The sequence below is a fragment of the Chlamydotis macqueenii genome, chromosome 1, assembly GCF_036417535.1.
Source record: "Chlamydotis macqueenii isolate bChlMac1 chromosome 1, bChlMac1.mat, whole genome shotgun sequence".
In the NCBI taxonomy this organism is placed as follows: Eukaryota; Metazoa; Chordata; class Aves; order Otidiformes; family Otididae; genus Chlamydotis; species Chlamydotis macqueenii.
In genome coordinates this window covers 69,090,085-69,111,784 of record NC_141556.1, presented here as the reverse complement: position 1 = coordinate 69,111,784, position 21,700 = coordinate 69,090,085, and the positions used below count along the sequence as shown (strand labels likewise).

Sequence of the window (21,700 nt, the reverse complement as noted above, 5' to 3'; positions counted from 1 at the left end):
GCAAGGCCAGGCGGGAGCGGCGCGGCTCGGCATGGCGCTGCGGGGCTGCCTGCGAGCCGGGCGGGGGCTGCTTCGCGCCGCGGGGCCGCGGGGGCCGCCCGACCGCGGGGGCTGCGCCGGGGCCCGGGTGAGCGGCGGGGCCGGGGGACCGGGCCGGGCCCGCCGCCCAGGCGTCCTTGCCGCGGGCTGGGAAGGGCGCCGCGGGCCGGGACCGGGGGGAGAGGGGAGGGCTCCCGGCGGCGGGTGACCGTCCCCTCCGCTCGCCTTGCAGCCGCCGGCCTTCGGGTTCCTTTTCGACGTGGACGGGGTGCTGGTGCGGGGCAGCCAGGCGCTGCCCGCCGCCCGCCAGGCCTTCCGGAGGCTGGCGGACAGCGGCGGGCGGCTGCGGGTGCCCGTCGTCTTCCTGACCAACGCCGGCAACTGCCTGAGGTCGGCCAAGGCCCGGGAGCTCTCCCAGGCGCTGGGGCTGCAGGTAAGGGCGGCAGGGCCGCACCCCGGCCGGTTCTTCACGGCCCGACACTGTCCCCTGTTCAGGTGTCCGGGTTTTGGGAGGGGGGCAGCAGGAGGAAGAGGAGGAGGAAGTGGGAGCCCACCCCGGGACAGGTGAAGGGCTGGGGGTGACAGCAGCACCGAGTGACCGGCCCCACCTCGGCCTGAGGGGATGGAGAGGGGCAGGTGGCAGCCGGGGTTAGGGGTGCGACCCGTTACCACAGGGGGAAGAGGGGCAAATTTTCCCCATGGATCCCCCCAGCCAGCCTCTCCTCCCTCCCGCAGGTGTCTCCGGAGCAGGTGATCCTGTCCCACAGCCCGCTGCGACTCTTCAGCCAGTTCCACCAGAAGTGCATGCTGGTGGCCGGGCAGGGGCCCGTGGAGGAGAACGCCCAAAAGTATCCTTTGCTGCCTCGTGGTGCTCTCCGCGTCCTGCGGTGGCTTCCCGGCTAAAGGCTGCTGCTTCTGCCCTGCCGCCCACCAGCGCTTGCTTCATCAGCTTGTAGAAGCACAAGGAGACAGAAGGATCACTAGTCTCGTCTTATGGGGAGGCCACCTCATGGAGAGGCTCAAATGCAGGCACTAGCTGTTGATCTCTGTCTTGGTCACCTCCTGGCTCTCCTTGGTCTGTGTTTGGCTTCTGACGCTGATTACTTCTCCTATCATTACTGTTCTTGTTGGCAGGACGTCACCATGAGGACTCTTTATCAGCTTTGGACTTCCCTTACTTTTGAAATGAAATTGTGCTCCTCCCATTCTTTCGTGGCAAAGTGCATTAGATAGAGATTACGTCTAACTCTCCCACAGCAAAGGTTTTCCCTGAGAATCTGACAGCAACTGAAGGAACTCAAGTATCATCGGAGTCAGAGCGTCCCTGCGCAGGGACATGGTCTAAATGACAGTCATGTTGCCGGGCTGAAGTGAGGGCATAGCAGGGCTGACATATTCCTTATCTGCAGGGAGGTAAGAACTGCCTGCAGGGTTTGCGACATCTCAGCCTGTACACACAGAGTCACACCCTGTACTTAATTTGGTACAAAACCTTGGCCCGTCTCTATGTTTCCCCAAGGCCAGTAGGGCCAAGTAGGGCAAGCTAAGGGCAAGGTGTTCTGCAAGCAGATGCAACCCATCCTTCACATGTGTAGTTTTATCAGCACCGACCATTTTCTTTTCACCAGCTGAGCTGACCAAAGCTTCACTGATTCTGCTTCAAGCCAAGAAGCCTGAGCAGCCCCCTGCCCTGCACCAATACGAGAACCTTGGCTTTAAAGGTCTCCCAGAGCACTGTCTTGGGGCGACCTCTGCTCTTTGGCTAATTTGAGAGATTGCTGATCACAAACTGAATTGCCCAAATCTGTTTTTTGGGGGCTTTTTTGGTAACCTTTAGGGCCACCTTTAGGTTGAAGCACAGCATACAGCTGGACTGAAAGCCATGAGGTTATGCATTACCAGGTTAAATAACTGCTCTGCTGCTGGGACTTACATTCCTTAATCCTGTAGATGCTTTTGCAAATAACTTAAAAAAACAGTCTCCACAGCTTTCCTTGATGATCTGAAATAGCCTGGGGTTCAAGCATGTGGTCACCATAGAGGCCCTGAGGAAGGCGTATCCTCTCTTAGACATGGTGGATCAGAGCCGGAGGCCAAAAGAGCTGGTAAGTTCCTGATGCCTCAGTAAAACGCGTGGTCTGGTGTGGTGGTGCTTACAGCACATAGCATGGGGTGGGGAAGCTGCAAAGGCACAGAGCAGCTGGCTGCTAGTGACTTTCTTTAGCGAGAGCCTGTGACTGGTACTGAGCAGCCAGCATCGTTCTGTTCTTTCCAACTTTGGCTCCTGCTGGAAGGGCAGTGACTTTCCCCTCTCCTTTCTCATGCCTGTCTTTCCTGGCTATTCCTTGCAGTGAGTGGTAAGATGGTTTGGTTGACATCTCCAGCTTTGAGACAGGAATGCAAGATCTGTGAAATCCAATCTGGGATGGGGGGTGGAGGAAATCTTCAGGATTCCAGGTGGCCTTGTCCTGCCTCCTTACGGGGCTGCCTTGGCAGGTTTGAAGGAAGCATTTTTAATTTTGTTTTGGAGAGGACATTAGGTTTTGCATTACTAATCCAGCCTTCGTTTTTTTCTGGCAGCCTCCTCCAACCACTGGCTTCCCCACTATAGAAGGTAAGCAGTAGCCTGTGTTTACATATGAACAGCAAGCAGAAATAGCAGTCAGGCAAGCCAGCTGGGATGGCAGCTAACTTTGTGCTCTCAGCTCATTGGTATTCACAGGCAGCTTATTCAGATGCCACAGTCAGGAGGCAGCCTCGCTGCCCTCTTGATAAGAGCAGGGCCAACTTTTCTGTGCCATACTCCGGTGTCTGGGGCCACTGGTGCACGCAGCGCAGTGATATGCAGACTGGAGCCCTGGCAGCAGCCATGTTCCAATGGTAGCTGTATTGGCCAGGGCATCCCAGCAGAGGGGTGCTTTTGTTCGTGGGTGGCTTTTAGTAGTGAGTCCTATACCTGGATGCTGTGAGCTTCTAAGTGTCTCTTGAAATCTTCCAGGGGTGATTCTGTTTGGTGAGCCAGTGAGGTGGGAGACAAGCCTGCAGCTTATTATCGATGTACTCTTGAGCAACGGGAACCCTGGAGCAGAGCTGCAAGATATACCATACCCCCATCTCCCTGTCCTTGCCTGCAACATGGATCTCCTGTGGATGGCTGAAGCCAAGATGCCCAGGTGAAAAGCATGTGTGGTATTTGCTTTAGCCTATTTCTTAAATCTCTCCTGCAGATGATCTCTTCTTACTACATTTTTTTTTAGCATCAGAATTTGACTGTATGGCATAATTAGCAGCAGGGACAGGAAAACTGCATGAGAAAGAAAGACTAAACCTTTAGAAACAAAAGCCAGACCACTGCCTGCGTAGGTGTCTATGGGTAGATACCGTGTCCAAATTAGGTGGTACCCTGGCTACAGCAGATGGTCCTCTTCACTGAGGAATGTTTGCTACTTAAGTGGTGTGACTGAAGATGCTGATGACCTCATTTCTGGAGCAGGTTTGGCCATGGCACTTTCCTTCTGTGCTTGGAGACCATCTACAAGAAGGTGACAGGCCGGGAGCTGAAGTACGAGGCCCTGATTGGCAAACCCAGCACAGTCACCTACCGCTACGCCGAATACTTGATAAAAGAGCAGGCAGAGAAACAGGGCTGGATGTCTCCCATCCGACGCCTCTATGCAGTTGGGTAAGAAACGGTTTTTCCTGCTGGTTTCCATAGGGACTTGCATACTGACTTCTCTTCGGTGTTTTTTTTTAATGGCTGTTTCTAAAATGAATACCAAAATCCCCATGGCATCTCTGGAGCCTCACATCCTGGAACAGAGGCTTGCTAGCTTTTGGCACCCTACACTTTTGATAATTTGAAGAGCCCCGTCAGCCTAAGGAAGCTGTTACTGTAGGATGCACAGTGTATGTAGCATGACTGGATTAAAGAAAAAGTTAAAAAGACCCAGATGTAGTACCATTAGCCCAGTTTGTTCGAACACTTTGGGATTGTAGGGAATACATTACAGTAATGGCTGAAACTGCTTTGGGTGCCTTTTCCCCTTTGAAAGGTGTTTGTGAAGCATGTGGCCTTCACCACAGCTGAACAGGACACACCAGTAGGTGGACTCCCTGGCCCAGTCTGGGTGGTTCTCTTGATGCTAGCAAGTATCTTGTGCCCCTTCCTCCCTCAGTGCTACCTTAATCCCAGTCTACCAGAGCGAGAAATTGATGCATAGGCTGGTTTCTTATTTCTGTTTCACACTGTAACCTTATCCAGGGATAACCCTATGTCCGATGTCTATGGGGCAAACCTCTACAACAACTACCTCAAGTCAGCTCACCAGAACCGGGTCCAGGCTGGGGTGAAGAAGAGCCCGCAGGCAGCCATGCCCCAAACTGAGGATCATCTCGAGCTGAGGAAGGACTGCAGCAATTCAGTGGAGAGTTGTGAGTCAATTCTGGTCTGCACTGGGGTCTACCGCCACAACGCGGATGTTCCCAGTAACGCAGAGCAGTGCACAACAGAGGCGGTGTTCCACGGCCATCGGGACTTCTACTTTGACCCCAGCCTGGTGGAGGCATCTTACATAGTGCAGGATGTGAATGATGCTGTGCAACTTGCTTTCAAGAAGGAGGACTGGAGCTAGGGTTAAGACAGGTGTGCCTAAAGATCTACTGTCAGGGATTTTATGTACTAGAAAGGGAAGAGGGGAGAAATGGGGAGAGACCTGGGGTGGTCTTCTAATCTAGCCAGCATGAAAGAAAACTTCCTGTCTCGGCACTAAAAGATCCTTGTTTTTATTGATACTCATCTGCAATCCTGACAGGTGCCAGCAGGCTTTCAACTGTGAACGTACATTGCTACCATTGACAATTGAGCCATAATGGAAACAGGGTATAAGGAAAAAGGCTTGTCCCAGCAATCCCAGTTTTGTTCAGCAGTCAGAGTTCTTTCTTTTTCACCCTTTTGTGTGCGAAGATCAGGCAAGCCCACCCTCCTTCTTACAGTGTCTTTGAGGACGAAGCTCTTCCCTGTGCATGGAGCCACCATCGTCCAATGTGCCATTCGTACAGTGTACTATTCATCCAGTCTGTGATGTGAGCACACCGGAAGCTGTGTTGTGGTGGCACTGTGCCAAGGGAAGGCTTTAAGTCTTAACATTCTCCTTATGAAGAATAAGTGCCTATGGACTTCAACAGACTCTGTTTGCTTGGAGATTTGCCACTGCATCACTGTCAGTCTGAAACAAAGTCCCGTTTTACAGACCTCCGGCAGCTATGGAGAGGCAGGGCCCCTCAAAGGAAGCTGCAGTAGCCAGAGCAACTTGCTGCAGGGCTGAGGGGAAAGTTATATTATTCCCTCCCCGCTATTTAGCATTCTGTGAACACTTCTGCCTTTTCACATCCCACTAGGGAGCCAGCATCCTGCTCTCAATAGCAGAGGAAACCATGACAGGCTCTGAACTTCCAGACTTGTATTTTCGCAGAACTCGGTGCTGCAGCAAGAGGCTGTTTCAGCACCTGCCCTGACCCCAACTGTTGCAAGGGACATCCCCCTGCTCCAGCTGGTACGGCTTCCAAAGAATGGCCCCTCTTTGGAACATGGGCCAAGCAGAAAGAGTCACAGCTCATCTTTACTCCTTCCTTGCATGCAAGGACTGAAAGAGGAGATCATCAAGCCACGATGGTATTTGAGCCCCAAATCCCCAGTCATCATCTTTAAGAGTACAAATGTGTCCATCCTCTACTTCCTTTGTTTCTCTCTTCCCTCATGTGATCTGCAGCTCAGGGGTAGCCCATACAGTCTGATCCCTGTTCCCTCCTCTTCCTTTAGCATGCAGGTAGTGTCCCCCTAACATGAATTAGCAGCTGGGACTTGCCTGCCCAGAAACATTTCCGTATCCCTAATGTAGTGCACCTTCTGTTGCCTCTGTTCTCCTTTGGGCTCTCCAGAAAAAGATCAAGACTTGGGTCTCCTTAGACAGTCCAAAGAAGCTAAGCAAGCATTGCTTGAGAAACTCCAGGTGAAAGTCTGGCTTAGCAAGAAGTGTCTTAATTCCAGAGCAGCATTGTGGTTTTAGAAGCATAAATCAGTCTCCATATGTGATGAAAAGCCTTTGGAGCCAACACAACTGAGTTGGTGTTCCCAGTTATAGTCAGCTCACATCACACAGAGATCAGAAATGTCTGCTCTGCCTCCTCTTTCTTCCTTCCTGCTTTACCAGGCAGGGTACACAGGGTACAAACAAAATGTTCTGCACAGAAACTTGAGTTGTTCTTAATTCAAACTTCAGCATCCATATGCACTGACATTCTGCTTCAGCAGCTCTCCATCCTCTTGATACTGATGTGTCTTCCTAGGAAGGTCACACTGCAGAGCAGTGTTCCTGTGTTACGCCAGGCTCTGCGTCTGAAGGGGTGCTTTGTCAGTGACTCAGGCAAAGAGGTCCTTCTCCGTGGCTTCTTTTTCTATAACTTATTTTCTGAATAGGAGCAAAAAAATACCTCTTTGGTTGAATTTCCCTCTGTGGAATCCATAGTGGGAAGCAGTCTCTTCCTCTCTTAGCACTAGCTGGGGTTCTTCTCCTTTGTCTTACCAGGACAAGGCTCACTTGGCTGCTTCTAAAAGCAGCTATAATGTGAGGAACACAATCTTAGATTTGAACCCTTTGCCTTTCACTGGAGAAAAAAAAAAAATTACCATTTCATCTACTTGCACAAGACAAGGGTTTGTCTCCAGTTTTCCAGAAGAGTACATACAGGGAAGGACTTTGCATATAACATAGGGAAGGTCCTTTAGCTTTCATCAATGCATCTCCACAGTTACAATTGTGCTGTGAACCCAGTGTGCAAGGCCTGAAACTGGAGGTCTAAAACCCATCTAGCTCCAGTGTCCCTCAGCCTCACTTTTCGGAGGTGCCATCCAGTGCAGAAAGAGGAATGCTCCCTTTCCTCGCAGTATTTGCTAGCTTGGGTGCTAACTTTCATGTGATTAATTGGGAATGGTCTTCTAGGCCATGATTACATAGACCTTAAGAGAACTGGTTGCTGGCAGTAACTGCTAGCCACACCTTTGTTTTGGTAGGTACTTATCTGCTGAAATACTAAGGTCTGTCCATCTGTGTGTGCAGTAACCTTTGGCAGAGCTCGCTCTTGTTACTTGTTAAGGCTGTGGTGCTAATTACTCAAAGACAAGGTGCTGTTGAACCGGTGTTCCCTGAGGGGCATAGTGCTGCTGAATCGGCTGTCCCAAATGGAGCCAGGTGCACTGGCTGCTGCTCCGATGATGGCAGTAGCTTTGTGGAAGGAACGTGTAGAAGAATTTTGAGAAATCACAAGCAGTTTGTAATTTCATATCGGCATGCACGGCACATCTCAGCCAGGAGTGAGGTAGGTAGCAAGAGGAAGCAGGTAGCACCTCCTTCAAGAAATGAAGGGATTTGCATTTGCACGGAGAGCGAGCCAAGCATCTCCATCTTTGGAATAGCTGTGGAGGTGAGCTGACTGATGTGAATCTGCTTCAGATTTCAAATCTGCTTTTAGCTCCAGATTTGTTTTTTTTTTTTCCCCACCATTTTAGTGCTGAAACAGTGCTCTGGGAGTCTTAAAAATGCATAGGAGGAACTTCAGTTATAAGAAATCTAAGAAATGCTTCACTCGCGAGTTGAAATTGGACAGAAGGGAGGAAAAGGAATCTGGAAGAATGTTGTACCCTTTCCTCAATTCTCACCAAGTAAGGGTGGATAAAAGGCTCTGCTTATTGGTCTGTGCACTGATTAGTCAGGTGGGCTGCCCTTGGTCTGAGTAACACCGAGACCTTTCTCCCTCTTCCCCTGCTCAGCTCCTTGAAACAGTATGCTTTGTCCAAGTCACTGCCCAGGAATCGCATGGACGTAGTGGATGGAGTAGGAAATCTGGGTTCTCCAGCTCCTGTTGGATGCTGTCTTTATTGTGGAAGATTTCTACAGATGAAAGTGCTTGCCAGGTCTCTGTTCCATGAGTTTTGTGCTAGAGTGCTGTGCAGGCTTCTAGCTTGTGTGCAGTTCATTTGTGGACATCTGTTATTGCTAGAATTCAGTGAAATCCTTTTTCTTTGGAATTGCAGCTTCCTGGATTTGGCTTCAAGTGTGGCTGGAACAAAACTTTTCCTTTGTCTCATGTATTACACAGAAGTGGTATTTCTGAAGCCACGTTTCTCTCATTCGGAGCAAGCATACTTCTGTGCACATTATGGGACCAAGCAGGAGGCGGGACTTCACTTGCTGATCTAATACCTTAATACTTATATGGTGCACCACCCTGTACAACCAACATGGTGAAGACCTGGTCCTAACAACTCCGTCTTCCACAGATGGATGGGTTTTAGTCAAGCCTAAATGGAGTATGCAGTGAGGTGAGGCAACTGAGAATAGCCGGGGAGAAACCAGAGGAGGGATAGACCTTGTTTTGGATCCAAAGCAGAGAGCTTTTATGTCATGCGATAACATGGTGGTGGCCAGAGGTCAATTCCTTTATCCCACAGGGCACATGCAACTACTGGCCTGACATTCAGGGAGTCATATAACACTACAGTCCCTTTTCTTCCAATCTTAATCCTGCTATGTCTTTTTCCCTCCAATAAATGGGTAATATTTCAGATTATGTCTTGTGCACTGTAGCAGAGTGATTATGTATCATACAGAGAAATCACAAGCTGTGATTATTTTAGATTCCTTATTAATTTCAACCCAGTTCCAGAGTTGCTACTCTGATCTAGCATATAAAATAATAAAAGATGTTTTCTTTGAAATAAATTTTAACTTGCAACAGATGTTTTCAGTTAAAATAAATTTTAACTTGCAACATTTAATGAGTATTATCCTGGTCTTTTTCACATCTTTCCCCTAGAAGATTACAAGGACAAATTCTATCTTTTGTTCTGTTCATCAAGCCATCCTCAGATTTTCTTGAGGAAACCACCACCAAAGATACCCCGCCAACAATTATTTTGACTGACCACAGTATAATTCCCTGTAAACTCTACATCTGCCATAGTCGGGTGAGATGAGTGCAACTTTGACCATTCCTACTCTGTAGAGGGGTGGGGAAAAAAAGGACACATCGCAAGCTGTGATGCCCTGACTGACTGTTCACAGTCCAGACTAGTTTTGGGATGCCACCTGCATGTGAGATGCTTTCAGAGTAGGCACTTAGTTGTGACCTCTCCTAAGCAGTTGTTTGTGATGATTATGTCTACTGGGTGGGGAAGCCATAAGCTAGATGCCATCAACTTAATCTGCTACTGCAGGTGAAGAAGAAGCCTAAGGGCACGTGGAAAGCCATCCTTACCACCAGAAGCTTACTTGGTTAAGCACTTTGTGGTCATAAAATAAACCGATCTTGTTTGACCTTTTGAAAAAAGTGAGTGGAATTAAGGAGACGTATACTAACTGGCAAACTTTCAGATTAGAGCCAAAAGCTTCCACTGATTTCAGCAAATGGAAAATTAAAGATCCTATTGGGGAAAACCATCTGCTTTAGTGATCTAGAAACAGCCAATTCACTTGCATTGTTCTCATATGGTATTCCATCAGAAGGTTATCCATCTACAAAGTTCACTGCTTACAGGAGGCATGTTAGACAGCAAAACAAGTATAATTCAGAGTCCAGAGAGCTTGATCTTGAAAGGAACAACAGATAAAGCAGTAAAAGGAGTTTTGGAGGGACTGGAGAAGGATTCCCATTCTCAGCAGAGAGAGGAATTGAATTGCATTCTACATCCTGGAGAAATTACCTACCATCCTGACCTCTAATAAAGAATGACCTTTAACCTTGACAGGCTGGAGAGGTGGGCCCGTGCCAACCTCATGAAGTTCAACCAGGCAAAGTGCAAGGTCCTGCACCCGGGTCATGGCAATCCCAGGCACAAATACAGGCTGGGCGGGGAACGGATCAAGAGCAGCCCCGAGGAGAAGGATTTGGGAGTGCTGGTGGACGAGAAGCTCAACATGAGCCAGCAATGTGCCCTTGCGGCCCAGAAGGCCAACCGCATCCTGGGCTGCATCAAGAGGAGTGTGGCCAGCAGGTCGAGGGAGGTGATTCTCCCCCTCTACTCTGCCCTGGTGAGACCCCACCTGGAGTACTGTGTCCAGCTCTGGAGCCCCCAACGTAAGAAGGACATGGACCAGTTGGAGAAGGTCCAGAGGAGGGCCACAAAGATGATCAGAGGGCTGGAGCACCTCTCCTATGAGGACAGGCTGAGAGAGTTGGGGCTGTTCAGCCTGGAGAAGAGAAGGCTCCGGGGAGACCTGATAGCGGTCTTCCAGTACCTCAAGGGGGCCTACAAGAAAGATGGGGAGAGGCTGTTTAGTAGGGCCTGTTGCAATAGCACAAGGAGTAATGGTTTTAAAATAGTGGGGGATAGATTTAGATTGGAAATTAGGAAAGATTTTTTTACAATGAGAGTTATAGAACACTGGAATAGGTTGCCCAGAGAGCTGGTGGAAGCCTCATCCCTGGAAACGTTCAAGGCCAGGCTGGATGAGGCTCTGAGCAACCTGATCTAGTTGGGGATGTTCCTGCTCCTTGCAGGGGGGTTGGACTAGATGACCTTTGAAGGTCCCTTCCAACCCTAACCATTCTATGATTCTATAATAATAAAAAACATTAAGCAGCCTTCTCCTTTTATCTAGTACTTCAGTAGTTGGAGCATTCACCCAAGATAGGGTGTATCAAGGTTTAGTTAGGCAGAAAGAGATCAAAACCTGAACCTCTCAGGTGAATGTTTTTAATCACTACACTATGGTCAAAGCAAAAGGGCAGCCTAGGGTTAATGCGTCCCATGTAGAAGACAGCCTTAGCTGGAAGCTATAGTCCCACAGAAACCCTTAACCAACATAAGAAGCGGAGTTAAACAAGTTAAACATCATGAAACACTGAAGAAGAAACAACCTGAAAAAGAGGGACTGAGAGCCTCGTTTGAGTTGGAGTTTGCTCCCAGGTGGACGTGGTGAGAAATGCCTACCAGAGTAAGCCCTGAGAAGTGTTTAGTCTGTGGATTCTGGTGGGCCTTGAACACAAACTAAGCAGTTACCTGCTCACCCTGGTATAGACCTTGGCCCTTTAGGGGCATGCCCAAACCCTTCTTTTACCGAATCTACCTAACCTCAGTTATAAAAGCACAAGTCTTTATGGATTTTTGCAGCCACACAGTCAATTTGATTAAAATTATGCACTTAAAGACCTTTAGAGATCCAGTCTGCAGCAGTTTAAACCCCCACACCAGCAGCGCAGCTACACGTTCTCTAGGAACCAAACTGTTCCATCAAGAAAGCACTTTTCTCTAATTCACTATAATAAACCTGCTTTTCCCTTTCAGTCAGTTCAGCTACTAAGAACTTTCACTTTCTCCCCAAGGTCAGTTCCAATACACGCCGTGTGCTAAGACTGAATAAGTACAAAATACCAGCAGCAAACTCCAAGTCCTCTTCGCTCTCCAAACCCCTACCCCGCTACAAGCATGAAAAAAAACCTCTTTGCATTTTATGCTGGTACCAAAAGCTCTTTGAACTGAAATGTAATTACAATAGATTGTTACACTTTTACACCCTGTTGAAGAATATCTGTATTCCCCAAACCCTAATAGTGGATCAGCCTCTGCATTCAGAGGCGGACAAACCGAGGCATCTTTGAATTTAAGTGCTGGACAGGTGAAACTCTTTTACACCTGCCTGTAACTTCAGCCCTAACCGTTTGACTGGATTAGATAACTGTAGCGCAAAGCGCATGTCAGAGAATCCCAGAACCTTCCTTTCCCACACAAAAGACATTTTAAGTATGGTTACAGCAGATTATGCTCAAACTCACTGAGATCAGCTTTGCCTCCTTCCCTCCCACTGCTGCCAGTTTCTGACAGCTTACTGCAGGGTATAATTAGGGATTTAGTTTCTGGTCTTTCTTTCAGGCATATTTTTGCCTCTCTATATATTTTTTTTTTCCTTCTTCCCCCAAGAAATTGAGTCATTTTGTTTCTTGTGAGTTCTGCCCTCAATAAAGTTTTATCTTTCCCTCAGCAGGGGTACTTTTGAGGGCACACTACTGATTTCCACTAGTAGAGTAAACTAGAAATGGTAGCATTTTAGATACTCAGTATGACTCCTTCACAAAACTCTGTTGTCTGCTGCTTGCCTTTAAATGTATGTATACACACATATCTGTGCATACACATAAATACATAAAGAAGCCAGAAACACAGCTTTGGAGCTGCTGAAGAGTGGAAGCTATTTATAGTTTAGCCTTTTAATGTTTTAACAGTAATGGTTCAGCACTAACACTTCCAAGGGCTGCACATTGCATTAAATAACTGGATCACACGGGAAGTATCAGCTTGTCACATCTCATCCTACAATGTGCTACAAAAAGCTCTTCAGTGCTTTCACAAGTAGAAGACATTTCTCCCCTCGCTCCCATTTTAAGATACAGGCACAATTTCTGCTTCCTTCCCCACAAATAAGCTATTTTCTTATTCTCACCTGTCTGGGTTTTGTTTGCCCTGCTGGTACCCATGCTCAGTCCAAGGAAGCCCTTGAGCTCCCACCTTCCTTTCCAGTGCTCCCCTATCCCTGCTTATAGCTCCCCTTGCCCTATAGCTGCAGGTCTCCATTCCCACCTCCCTACCTTGGACACAGGGACCTTCCCAGCCCCAGCAGGGATCCTTTGGTCTCTGCAGAACCATTTCTATGAGGCTCCTCTTGCCCTGCTCAAGGCACCTCAGCCCAGCAGGACCATGCTCCCCAGGCTACAAGAGGGGAGCACGTGCCATGCTGAGCACGTGCTACACCAGGCAGGTCCACTTAGCACCCAGCTCCCCTCCAGGTGCCTTGCTTCCCCTGTTCCCCTGGGCTGAGCTTGCCACACCATCAGCGTTGGTTTCCCCAGGTGGGCAGGCCAAGCTGCAGGTGACAGCCCATCCCTCCCGAAGCCCAGGGACCCCCATCCAATTGCACTTACCCAGCAGGTGGAACAGATGCCAGGCTGGCAAGAAACAAACTCAAACCTTTGTGAAATGAGGCTTCTCTGTGAAACGAGCCTCTGGTCTGAAAGCAGAGGAGACACGAGCACCTACAGGAAGAGTGCCAGGGCAGCTCAGCGAGCGTGTCCAGCCTCCGGCGCCCAGGGAAGCACATTGGCTGGGAAACCTGGAGCACGAGCACCAACGAGGCGAAGCCGTCACCATCTGCTGCCCAGGTAGGGCAGGAGCAACCCTCTCTGCATGAGGGCCTTTGCCCTGAGCGGCCCAGATGGATGCTTGGTTTTCATGCCACGTCCTCTGGTAGAAGTGGAAAACATTTCTTGCGGCGGAATAGGTGAATGTGGTAGGAGGAATCTGGCTAATCCTCAGGACTGACCACACACTAATCATGACAGTGACACAAGCGTCGGCTCACCCTGAGAAGGGTCAGGGAATGTACCCACCTTAGATAAAGTCCAGGATCGAGTAGGTAGGTTCACAAACCTTCCTGCCACCCTGAGCCATCCTGAACCAGGTGACTCCCAACACCAATCGAAGAGAAGTAGCACTGGGCCCTGCTTGAACCTGAAAGAGCAACGGAGACAACAAGCATCCTCCTTGGCCACGGCCCCGAGCCGCACGCTCCCTGTATAACAAAGACCACGCAACACAGCCCTAAGCAAGGTGTTTGTAGGGTTGTGCAAAAAATTGTAAAGCAATTTTTTTTGGCCATGGTTTGTTTTTTCTTTGGCAGGCAAGTCTGTCAAGGAGAAAGCCTCACAGTGCTCAGTGGCAGAACCCAGGCACGGCGCTTTCATCTCTGACAAAGTCCACACACCTTGAGAGGCTGGAGAGCAAAGCAAACATGATGGGAGCGTATCCGGCAAGGAAAGGAGAGGCGGCTGGCTGCTCACTGTCGTCTTGCATCTTGAATGACCTCCGACTAAGCTGCTCGGCTGAGAGCAGTGCTGCATTGCTTCTGTCACGCAAAAGCTTGCTGTTTTCCCATGCTGGGTGGCTGTGGGCCAGCACCACACCCCAGCAATGCGGAGGGAAGCATCCCCTGCAGAGGCAGCCTCTGAGATGTTGACATGGGATGTGGATCGTGGGGAGCAGCTCCCAGGGAAGGGCAGCCCAGTGGCTCCGTGTGGCAAAGGGGACACTGGAGCTGTGGCACCTGGGCCAAGGGCCTCACCACAAGCCGCCCGGACTAAACGTGGGCAGCACTGTACGGGGCCATCAGGAGGCTGCTGTGAGAGGTCCTCAGGCTTGGGCTGCCACGCAGTCACCTGCTGGAAAATAAAAGGTGACAGACCACTTTGCGCTTACCTGATCTTAAACATGTGAATGCCAGTGACGCTTGTCACAGTGACAAGGCTAGCGGTGCTGCCTCCTGCAGCTTGGTCCCTCTGTGAGCGTCTCCATAGATGTCCTGCCTGTTTTGCCCCGGGGTGAAGCCTCGTGTCCTCCATCCTGGCACCAGGCTCGTATGCACCAGCCCATTCACCACCCTGCAGGCCGGACTGTTCTTTTGAATGCTCGTGTTTCTTATGATATGCTATAATTATTGATCTTCTCAAAATGAAGTATTTTCATTTGCTAATTGAAATCTGGAATTAGGGAGAAAGGGCGCTTAGACAGCGAGAGAGCACGTGCGTGTTCAGCCTCATCTGATGCTACATGCCATGACAAGGTGAGTTAGAGGAAAGCAATGAACACAAGTAGCACTGATGCAAGGTTGAATCTTGGCAAGTGTACCCTAGCATTGAAAACACAATGTGAGTGTAGCAGAAAATCGGTGTCCCCTCCATCCTAGCTGTGACCCAGCCATGCAGGTAACGGCAGCAGAGATGTGGCAGCGTGGACTTTAAAGCAGGACAGCAAACAGCGTGGGAGCCTGCGTGTTGCCACCCCCGTTTAGAAGTTGTGCCACTTCAGTACTGTGCTGCCCAAGTAATTACACTAAAGCTTCCATAGCCTCCAGTTATCTTTTTCTCCCCTTCTGCTTTCACCATGCTTTTAGAAAAATAATTTATCTGTGGCCTCTCGCTCCAGGCTCCACTGACAGTAGCGCTTTTGCTGTGATTATTCTTCTCCTTCCCCTGCTTTTCCTCTCGATTATTGCTGTGTCTAAAGACATCTTTGTGTCAACCCACCTCAAGCTCTCCCCTTCCCCTTCTCAATTATTCCTTTGTTTCAGGTTTAAACATGAATTCTCCTGGTACCCCAGCCCGATTTCTCCTTGTTGTCACGAGCAGCCAGTGACATTTACTGGAGTAGGGCTCCTCAGGGAGTCTGCACCAAGATGTACTAGACGGTTGTCACTGCTGTCCTCCATGTCCTTTCCCAGCACTAAGCATCTGGGTGTTGCTCAGCCCCATGTGTTGACTAGCAACACCCTCAAAAGTCAAGCTATTCTGGATTTTTATCATGAAGTGTGGCTACTACAGGCGGTTGTGGGCACAGCTTACCCAGTGTGCTGGCTCATCACCGGTGGACACAGGTAGGAAGGGGGGACATGTGATGCCGAGCACCAAGCCACTCTGAAGCATGGTGTGCCAAGCCATTCGTGTGATAGACCCAGCCAGCCTGGCTCACTTTGAGGCCATAATTAGCAGGTTCATAAAGGCCCTGACCGGTGCTTTCAGTAGAAGTAGGAACTTCTACTGAATTTAAAGCCACTGTCCCATCACGGCAAACTGGGCAGAGCCCTCAGTATGTGGCTTGGCTCAACTCAGGAAACCAGCGGGGTAAAAGCCAAAAGCCACTTACTGGGACGTACAATTCCTTTACAACAGACCCAAAGTGGGGGCAGCCAAATGCCCAGCACCACAGATGAGGAGCCACAAGACTTATGCTGTAGGCTCTGTGCCAGGCCGCTGGCCCTCGCTGGTCCTCATCAAGTTCAGCCTAGAGAGATCGGGGGAGGCCGAAGTACTTCTGATTTTCCGGAGTGGGTACCTGGGGGGCTGTGGCGTGTCCGTGGGCAACAGGCCCAGGCCCAGCCGGCTCCATTCAAGGGGGTCTGGGAGTAGGGGGCAGGCGGCAGCCCGGCCGTGCTCCCCGCGATCTGGCTCCATCGCAACCCCGGGGATGAGGGGGCCTTCCTCCCCCTCCCCTCCTCCCCTCCCCCAGCCCCAGCCCCCCTCCCCCCGCCGCCAGCAGAGACGCCCGCCCCGGCCCCGGCAGCTGCTGCGGCTGCGGCTCGGCACCGCCCCCGGCTTCCCCCGCCGCTCGGGCTCTCCGCACCGCTGTCGCCGCCGCTGCCGGTACCGGTGCGGCGGCGCGGGGGTGCGAGGGGCGGGCCAGGGGCGGGCCGGGGGCCGCGGCGCGGCCGTCGGGCCCGGCGCGCCGGCTCGGGGGCCGGGGAGGACCATGCACCGCGCTGCCTCCAACCAGCGCTCGGTCTCCTCCTCCTCGGGCTCCTTCCAGCCGCCGCCGCCGCCGCCGCTGCCGCACGCCGCCGACCGGCAGCCCCTCTTCCCGGGGGGCTCCAGCAGCGGCGGCAGCCGGCGGGGCTCGGGGTCCAGCTCGGGCTCGGCTCGGGCCCGCCGCCCCCGCAGCCCCCGCAGCAGCACCGAGGAGGAGGAAGAGGAGGAAGAGGAGGAGGAGGACAGCATCAGCATCAGCAAGCCCCTGGTGCCGCCGCCCGCCGCCCCGCTGCCCGCCGCCGCCTCGCCGCTCCCCAGCAGCAGCAGCAGCAGCAGCGGCGGCGGCGGCAGCAGCAGCAGCAGCGGGAGCCCGGGCCGCAGCATGACGGCGGCGGAGCTGTACGGGGCGGCGGCGGCGGCGGCGGGGGGCGGCGGGGGGGCGGTGGCGGGGGCGATGCTGGGGCCGGGCGGGGGGGCGGTGGCGGCGGCGGCGGGGGGGCGGCGCTGGGGCTTCCAGGCGCTGTCCCTGGTGCTGCTGCTGGGGCAGGGCGCGCTGCTGGACCTCTACCTGATCGCCGTCACCGACCTGTACTGGTGCAGCTGGATCGCCACCGACCTGGTGCTGGCGGCCGGCTGGGGCATCTTCTTCTGCCGCAACAGCCGGGCGCGCCGCCGGGAGCGGCCCCCGCCGCCCCCCGGGCCGCCGCCGCCTCACCCGCTGCTGCTGCACGGCCCCCCCGGCGGCCGAGGGGCCGGGGGTCGCGGGGCCGGCGGCCCCCCCCGCGGGGGAGACTTCGCCTACGCGCACCTCGCCTGGCTCATCTACTCCATCGCCTTCACGCCCAAGGCGGCGCTGATCCTGGGCACCTCCATCCTGGAGCTGATCGAGCTGCGGCTGCCGCTGGGCACCACCGGCTTCCGCGTCACCCTGGCGCTCTCCGCCCCGCTGCTCTACTGCCTGCTGCGAGCCATCGGCACCGAGGGCGCCGGGCAGCTGCTCCTGCCGCCGCAGCCGCCGCCACAGCACCGCGCCGCCGCCGCCTTCCTCGCCACCTGCCTCGACCTCCTCGACAGCTTCTCCCTCCTGGAGCTGGTGCTGCAACCCGGCCGGTCGGTCCCTCTGCCCGCCCCGCTGCGTTACCTCCTCATCGCCGTCTACTTCCTCTGCCTGGCCTCGCCGGTGCTCTGGCTCTACGAGCTCAGCGCTGCCCGCCCCCCCGGCGCCGCCCGCCTCGCCCTCCACCTCCTGCTGCCCGCCGGGCTGCTGGACGCCCCGCTCCTGGCCCTCCGCTGCCTCCTGCTCCTCCGCTACCAGCAGCCGCTCTCCCTCTTCATGCTGAAGAACCTCTTCTTCCTCGCCTGCCGCGGCCTGGAGGCGCTGGAGACCTGCTGCCTCCTCCGCCCCGCCGCCCCGCCGACCTCCAAGTACGGCCCCGCCGCCTCCGCCGCCCCCCTCCCCGCCGCCCCGCTGGCCCACGGGCTCTCCGACGCCGACGTGGGCCCCCACGGATACGTGAACGCTTTGGCGGTCACCGCCCAGGGCTGAGCGACCCCCACCCCGCACCCTCGACTCCCCTTTACCCCTTGGCTGCAGCCTCCGGGCCCGCTCCCGACAGAGCCTCTCTGCCTTTCTGCTCAGGTTCCTGCCGCCGTGGCCGAGCAGGGGAAGGGGAGGCGGGCTTCTCCGTGGGACCCTCGCTCTCCTCCGCCCTTTTTTTCCCACGGACAAATCCATCAGGGGAAGCTCAGTGCAAAGCCAAGCGCCTGCGGGAGGCTGACGCTTGTCTCCAGAGAACGGACCTGCCCCTCACAATGAGACTTCTTCTAGTGCTTCTGCCCCTCCGCGCTGTTTGGAGGGTCCCGCTCTTCCCCCCTCCGCTCACTGCCAGGACATCATCTTGCTTTGTCACCGTAAAGGTTTAGTTTTCCCTTTTCCTCCCAAACGACGGGGACCGGTGGCTTTTCTCCCTTCCTTTGAGAACTCCTGCTGACCGCCATGATGACATGTGAGAGGGGCCCAACCAGCAGAGAGGTGCCTGCCTTTGGAGTGAGGGCAGGACAAAAGGAAGCATGCCTTGGTTTTGCTAGGCCTTGCAAAGCTGCCACCTCTGCGTGCCATCTGGGGAACCCTGGGGAGCGCACCGGCCTTCTGGTCCTTCCAACAAGCCACTTTCTCCAAGCCGAAAACGTCTACCTCTGTGCTTCAACCTTTTGCATCTTGTGTTGACTTCACACGCTAAACACGTGAATCTGGTGTGGATGTAATCCAGGGGCTTAGACCCCCCACTTCGCAGCCACCGAGACATTTATTTCTGGTGAGAACAGGGTTTGCAGCAGCCTACTGCTTGCTTCAGACAGCAGCACCCAGTTGCTGGGGCTCTCATTTCTCTGTGAATATGCATGTTTATGAATCAGTGTTGGTTTTCTTTTACGCAGCGCGTAGGGTCTCCCTTTACATAGGCCAGGAAGGCTGGAAAGATTTCCCCTGGCCCCCGTTTGAGAAGGCGGAGACAGGGCTAAGCCTGTAAACTGCCCCTCTCTCAAAGACCAGAGCAGAGGATGTCAGCGCTGCTTCGTGGTGGGCCCTATGCTCAGTGAACCTCACTTCTCAGCATGGAGGTCCCGAGCGTTGGCAAAAGCCCACACACCAGCACCCTGTCCCTCCATGTGCATGTGGTTAAGGGTGGGTGGGGGAAAAAGTTAATTGTTAGTAACCTCTCATAGAAACACAGTTATCTTTAGTTTTAAGCTCCACAAATGTTCGGTGGGGGTTAAGGCCTGCTCTTCTCCTGAAACCAGCCAAATGGGAGCAGGAGCAGAGAGGCCATGTTCAGAGGAAGGACTTTTTGCCCCTGCCAGGCTTATATTTTGTTATCTGGGCAAGGCTGCATCCACTGGGGAAAATGCCAGTTTCCTATCCCGAGCCTTTTTTTCAAGCCATCTTGATGGGAAGGGGAACTAAAGCACAACCAACTGCGACCCAGAGCCAACGGCAGGACCGCAGGCGCAGCCCAGACTTCTCCTGCACCGCACATCCATTCTCTCCTTCATGGCTTGGGCTCCAGCGGGACCAAGCCTCTGTCCCACCTCCCTTTTTCACAGAGTTGGATCAACTGCCTGCTCCAGTGGACTGCTACGACGAAATGTTTACAGTCTGGTAACTTCCAGCTCCCACTGGTGGAAATGGGGGTGCCACGGGGCTCTTCTCCCCCAGCTCTCGGGTGGCTGATGGGCTTCGAGGGGCTAGAAAAAGACCCTAGAAAAAATGGGGCAACAGCTCTGTTCTGTTCAGAGCTGCAGCTAGGATGGGTGACTTGCTGCTCTCCCCATGCCAAATGGAGAGTCGGCAAAGGCTAGGTTTAACTTTCCCACCAGTGCTTTATTTTTAACCTGAGCCTTTACGGGGGCAATTGTGTGAATTTTGGCCAGTGGCCTTTCTTTTCAGTAACTTCTTTTTTTGTCTGGACAATCTTGGTGCTGTGAGTGACTGTGATTGTAAAACTTGGTACTGTGAACTTTTCCTATGTGATGTGAGATGTGTCGAGGGGATGCTAAGTTCCTGGCCAAAGGAGGTGTAATTACAGGTATATTATGCTTGTACAGATAGTTGTTTCTTTGCACCTTCCCTTTTCAGCATTAAACAGATAGTAAAAGCTCAGAAAAAACTACAGTATTATTCAAGAGAGAATGAGATGATACCTGCACCTAGGAGTACTCCATGCTTCAGTCAAACAGCTGAAGAAAAAAGGGAAAAAAAAAAAAAACAACAAAACCAAACCAATCCCAGACAAGCAACTTTGCCAAAACAAAACTGAAGGAAAAAAAAGCTGTTCACCCCCAACTATGTTTTGCTGCTCCTATGGCCAAGTTCACAGCAGCACCAAACACCCCTAATACACTGACGCGTAAGCATAGTTGAGACACTGGAAGAATCACAGCAGAATTATTAACCAGTCTTAACTTCAGTACCCCTTCATAGCACATAACAAAGTTGCTGTTTCAGCAGTCAGTGCCTTTTTCCATTTAAGACGTTATTGAGAAAATGGCATATTTGAAATTTATCTAGCCATGGCATATTCAAACCATTAAGAGTGAAATCACACTTCACGTTTGTTCGTGGATGCAAAGGTTGCCTGGGATGGATGACCCTGCAAAACAATGCTCCTGTTGTGTAGAGTTCCTTTGTAGAAAAAGTGGTTCTTCGTAGAGCCATGGTTTCCAGGTTGTTAGTAAATGTGCTCTTTGGAGAGTGTAAAGTTCTCGTAGTAGTTGGCTGCACAGAAACCCCCTTGCAACTAGAAGCACAGCTCTGCTGCCACTTCAATTACTTACTACAGGGAAACATTTAAAGCTCTTCAATGTCTTGTTTATAAACCTGCTTCACCTTTTGCATTCCCTTCTCTTTAGTAATTGAGCTCTCGCTTCCATTTAAACCCTCCTGCCGCATAATAGATGCGTTTGCAGGAGAGGTAGTGGGGCAACCAATACCTCACCCGACGCACCTTGCACGCCTACTGTGTGTTCTGCCAACGTTAAGTTACTGGTCCAGGTCAGTAACACTTTGCTAAACAAAGTTGTGCCATTCTAAGACATGCGTCCCTTGGGATTCTGTTACAGGCCTTGTGAGACAACTCAGCTATTTAGTATTTTATTGCTCTCTGTTTGCTGTCCCGACAAAAGAGATGACCGCTCCCAGGAGGGGAAAGTGAAGTAAGAGATAAGGCCTGTGGCCAGTGGACACTTGGCATCCCCTTGACTTTAATCAGAAGTTGTATTTTTTAAAAAGCAAGATTGTTAAAATAAAATTAGAAACTTGTGACTGATTTTGCTCTTTTTTCCCCCTCCTTTGAGTCTTGCTGGGCTATTCAATTTTGCATTCAGGGACCAACAGATGCATTAAAGTTACTTGATTTCCTCATGTTGGATTGCTTAGTGCCTGGATTTTTCCCTCAAACAAACTTCTGGTAAGCGAAAGTGAATTCTAAAAGCTGTAACACCAGGGGAGTTATTTGAGAAGGGAATAACTAAGGCAAGAAAATCCAGATGACACTTCTGAGCTTCCTATTTAAATGATTTATAGGAATTCATATCACTTGAAAAATGCTCATGGGGAAAAAAAAAAATCAGATTTACATGTTAATTGCTGTAAGATAAAAGAAACTTTAAGAAGTGGGATCATCAAGATGGCAACTATTCACATAATCTGAGAACTGGGTTCTCATTGGAGAAGCACTGAGATCACAGCAGCTGCCTCTTGCTTAGCTGCTGTTGGGTTATATGCCCTGTACAGAGAGGAAACAAAGGTGGCACCCAGTCT

At 51.9% G+C, this 21,700-nt stretch overlaps 2 protein-coding genes across 2 annotated transcripts; both read left to right on the top strand.

The window, feature by feature from the left end:
* HDHD5 (haloacid dehalogenase like hydrolase domain containing 5) lies at positions 1-7,993 on the top strand. The gene is made up of 8 exons (XM_086755705.1): positions 1-127; positions 272-472; positions 775-887; positions 2,051-2,144; positions 2,620-2,653; positions 3,038-3,212; positions 3,533-3,721; positions 4,301-7,993. The coding sequence occupies exons 1-8, from the start codon at positions 32-34 to the stop codon at positions 4,668-4,670; spliced, it is 1,272 nt and encodes a 423-aa protein (XP_086611831.1). The 5' UTR covers positions 1-31; the 3' UTR covers positions 4,671-7,993.
* Positions 7,994-15,847: 7,854 nt separating this feature from the next.
* On the top strand, positions 15,848-21,206 carry TMEM121B (transmembrane protein 121B). Its single transcript, XM_086747175.1, is given in 5 exon segments — positions 15,848-15,946; positions 16,178-16,782; positions 16,843-17,772; positions 17,774-17,838; positions 17,841-21,206. Coding segments are annotated over 5 exon segments (1,788 nt in total). The 3' UTR covers positions 17,930-21,206.
* The last annotated feature ends 494 nt before the right edge of the window (positions 21,207-21,700 follow it).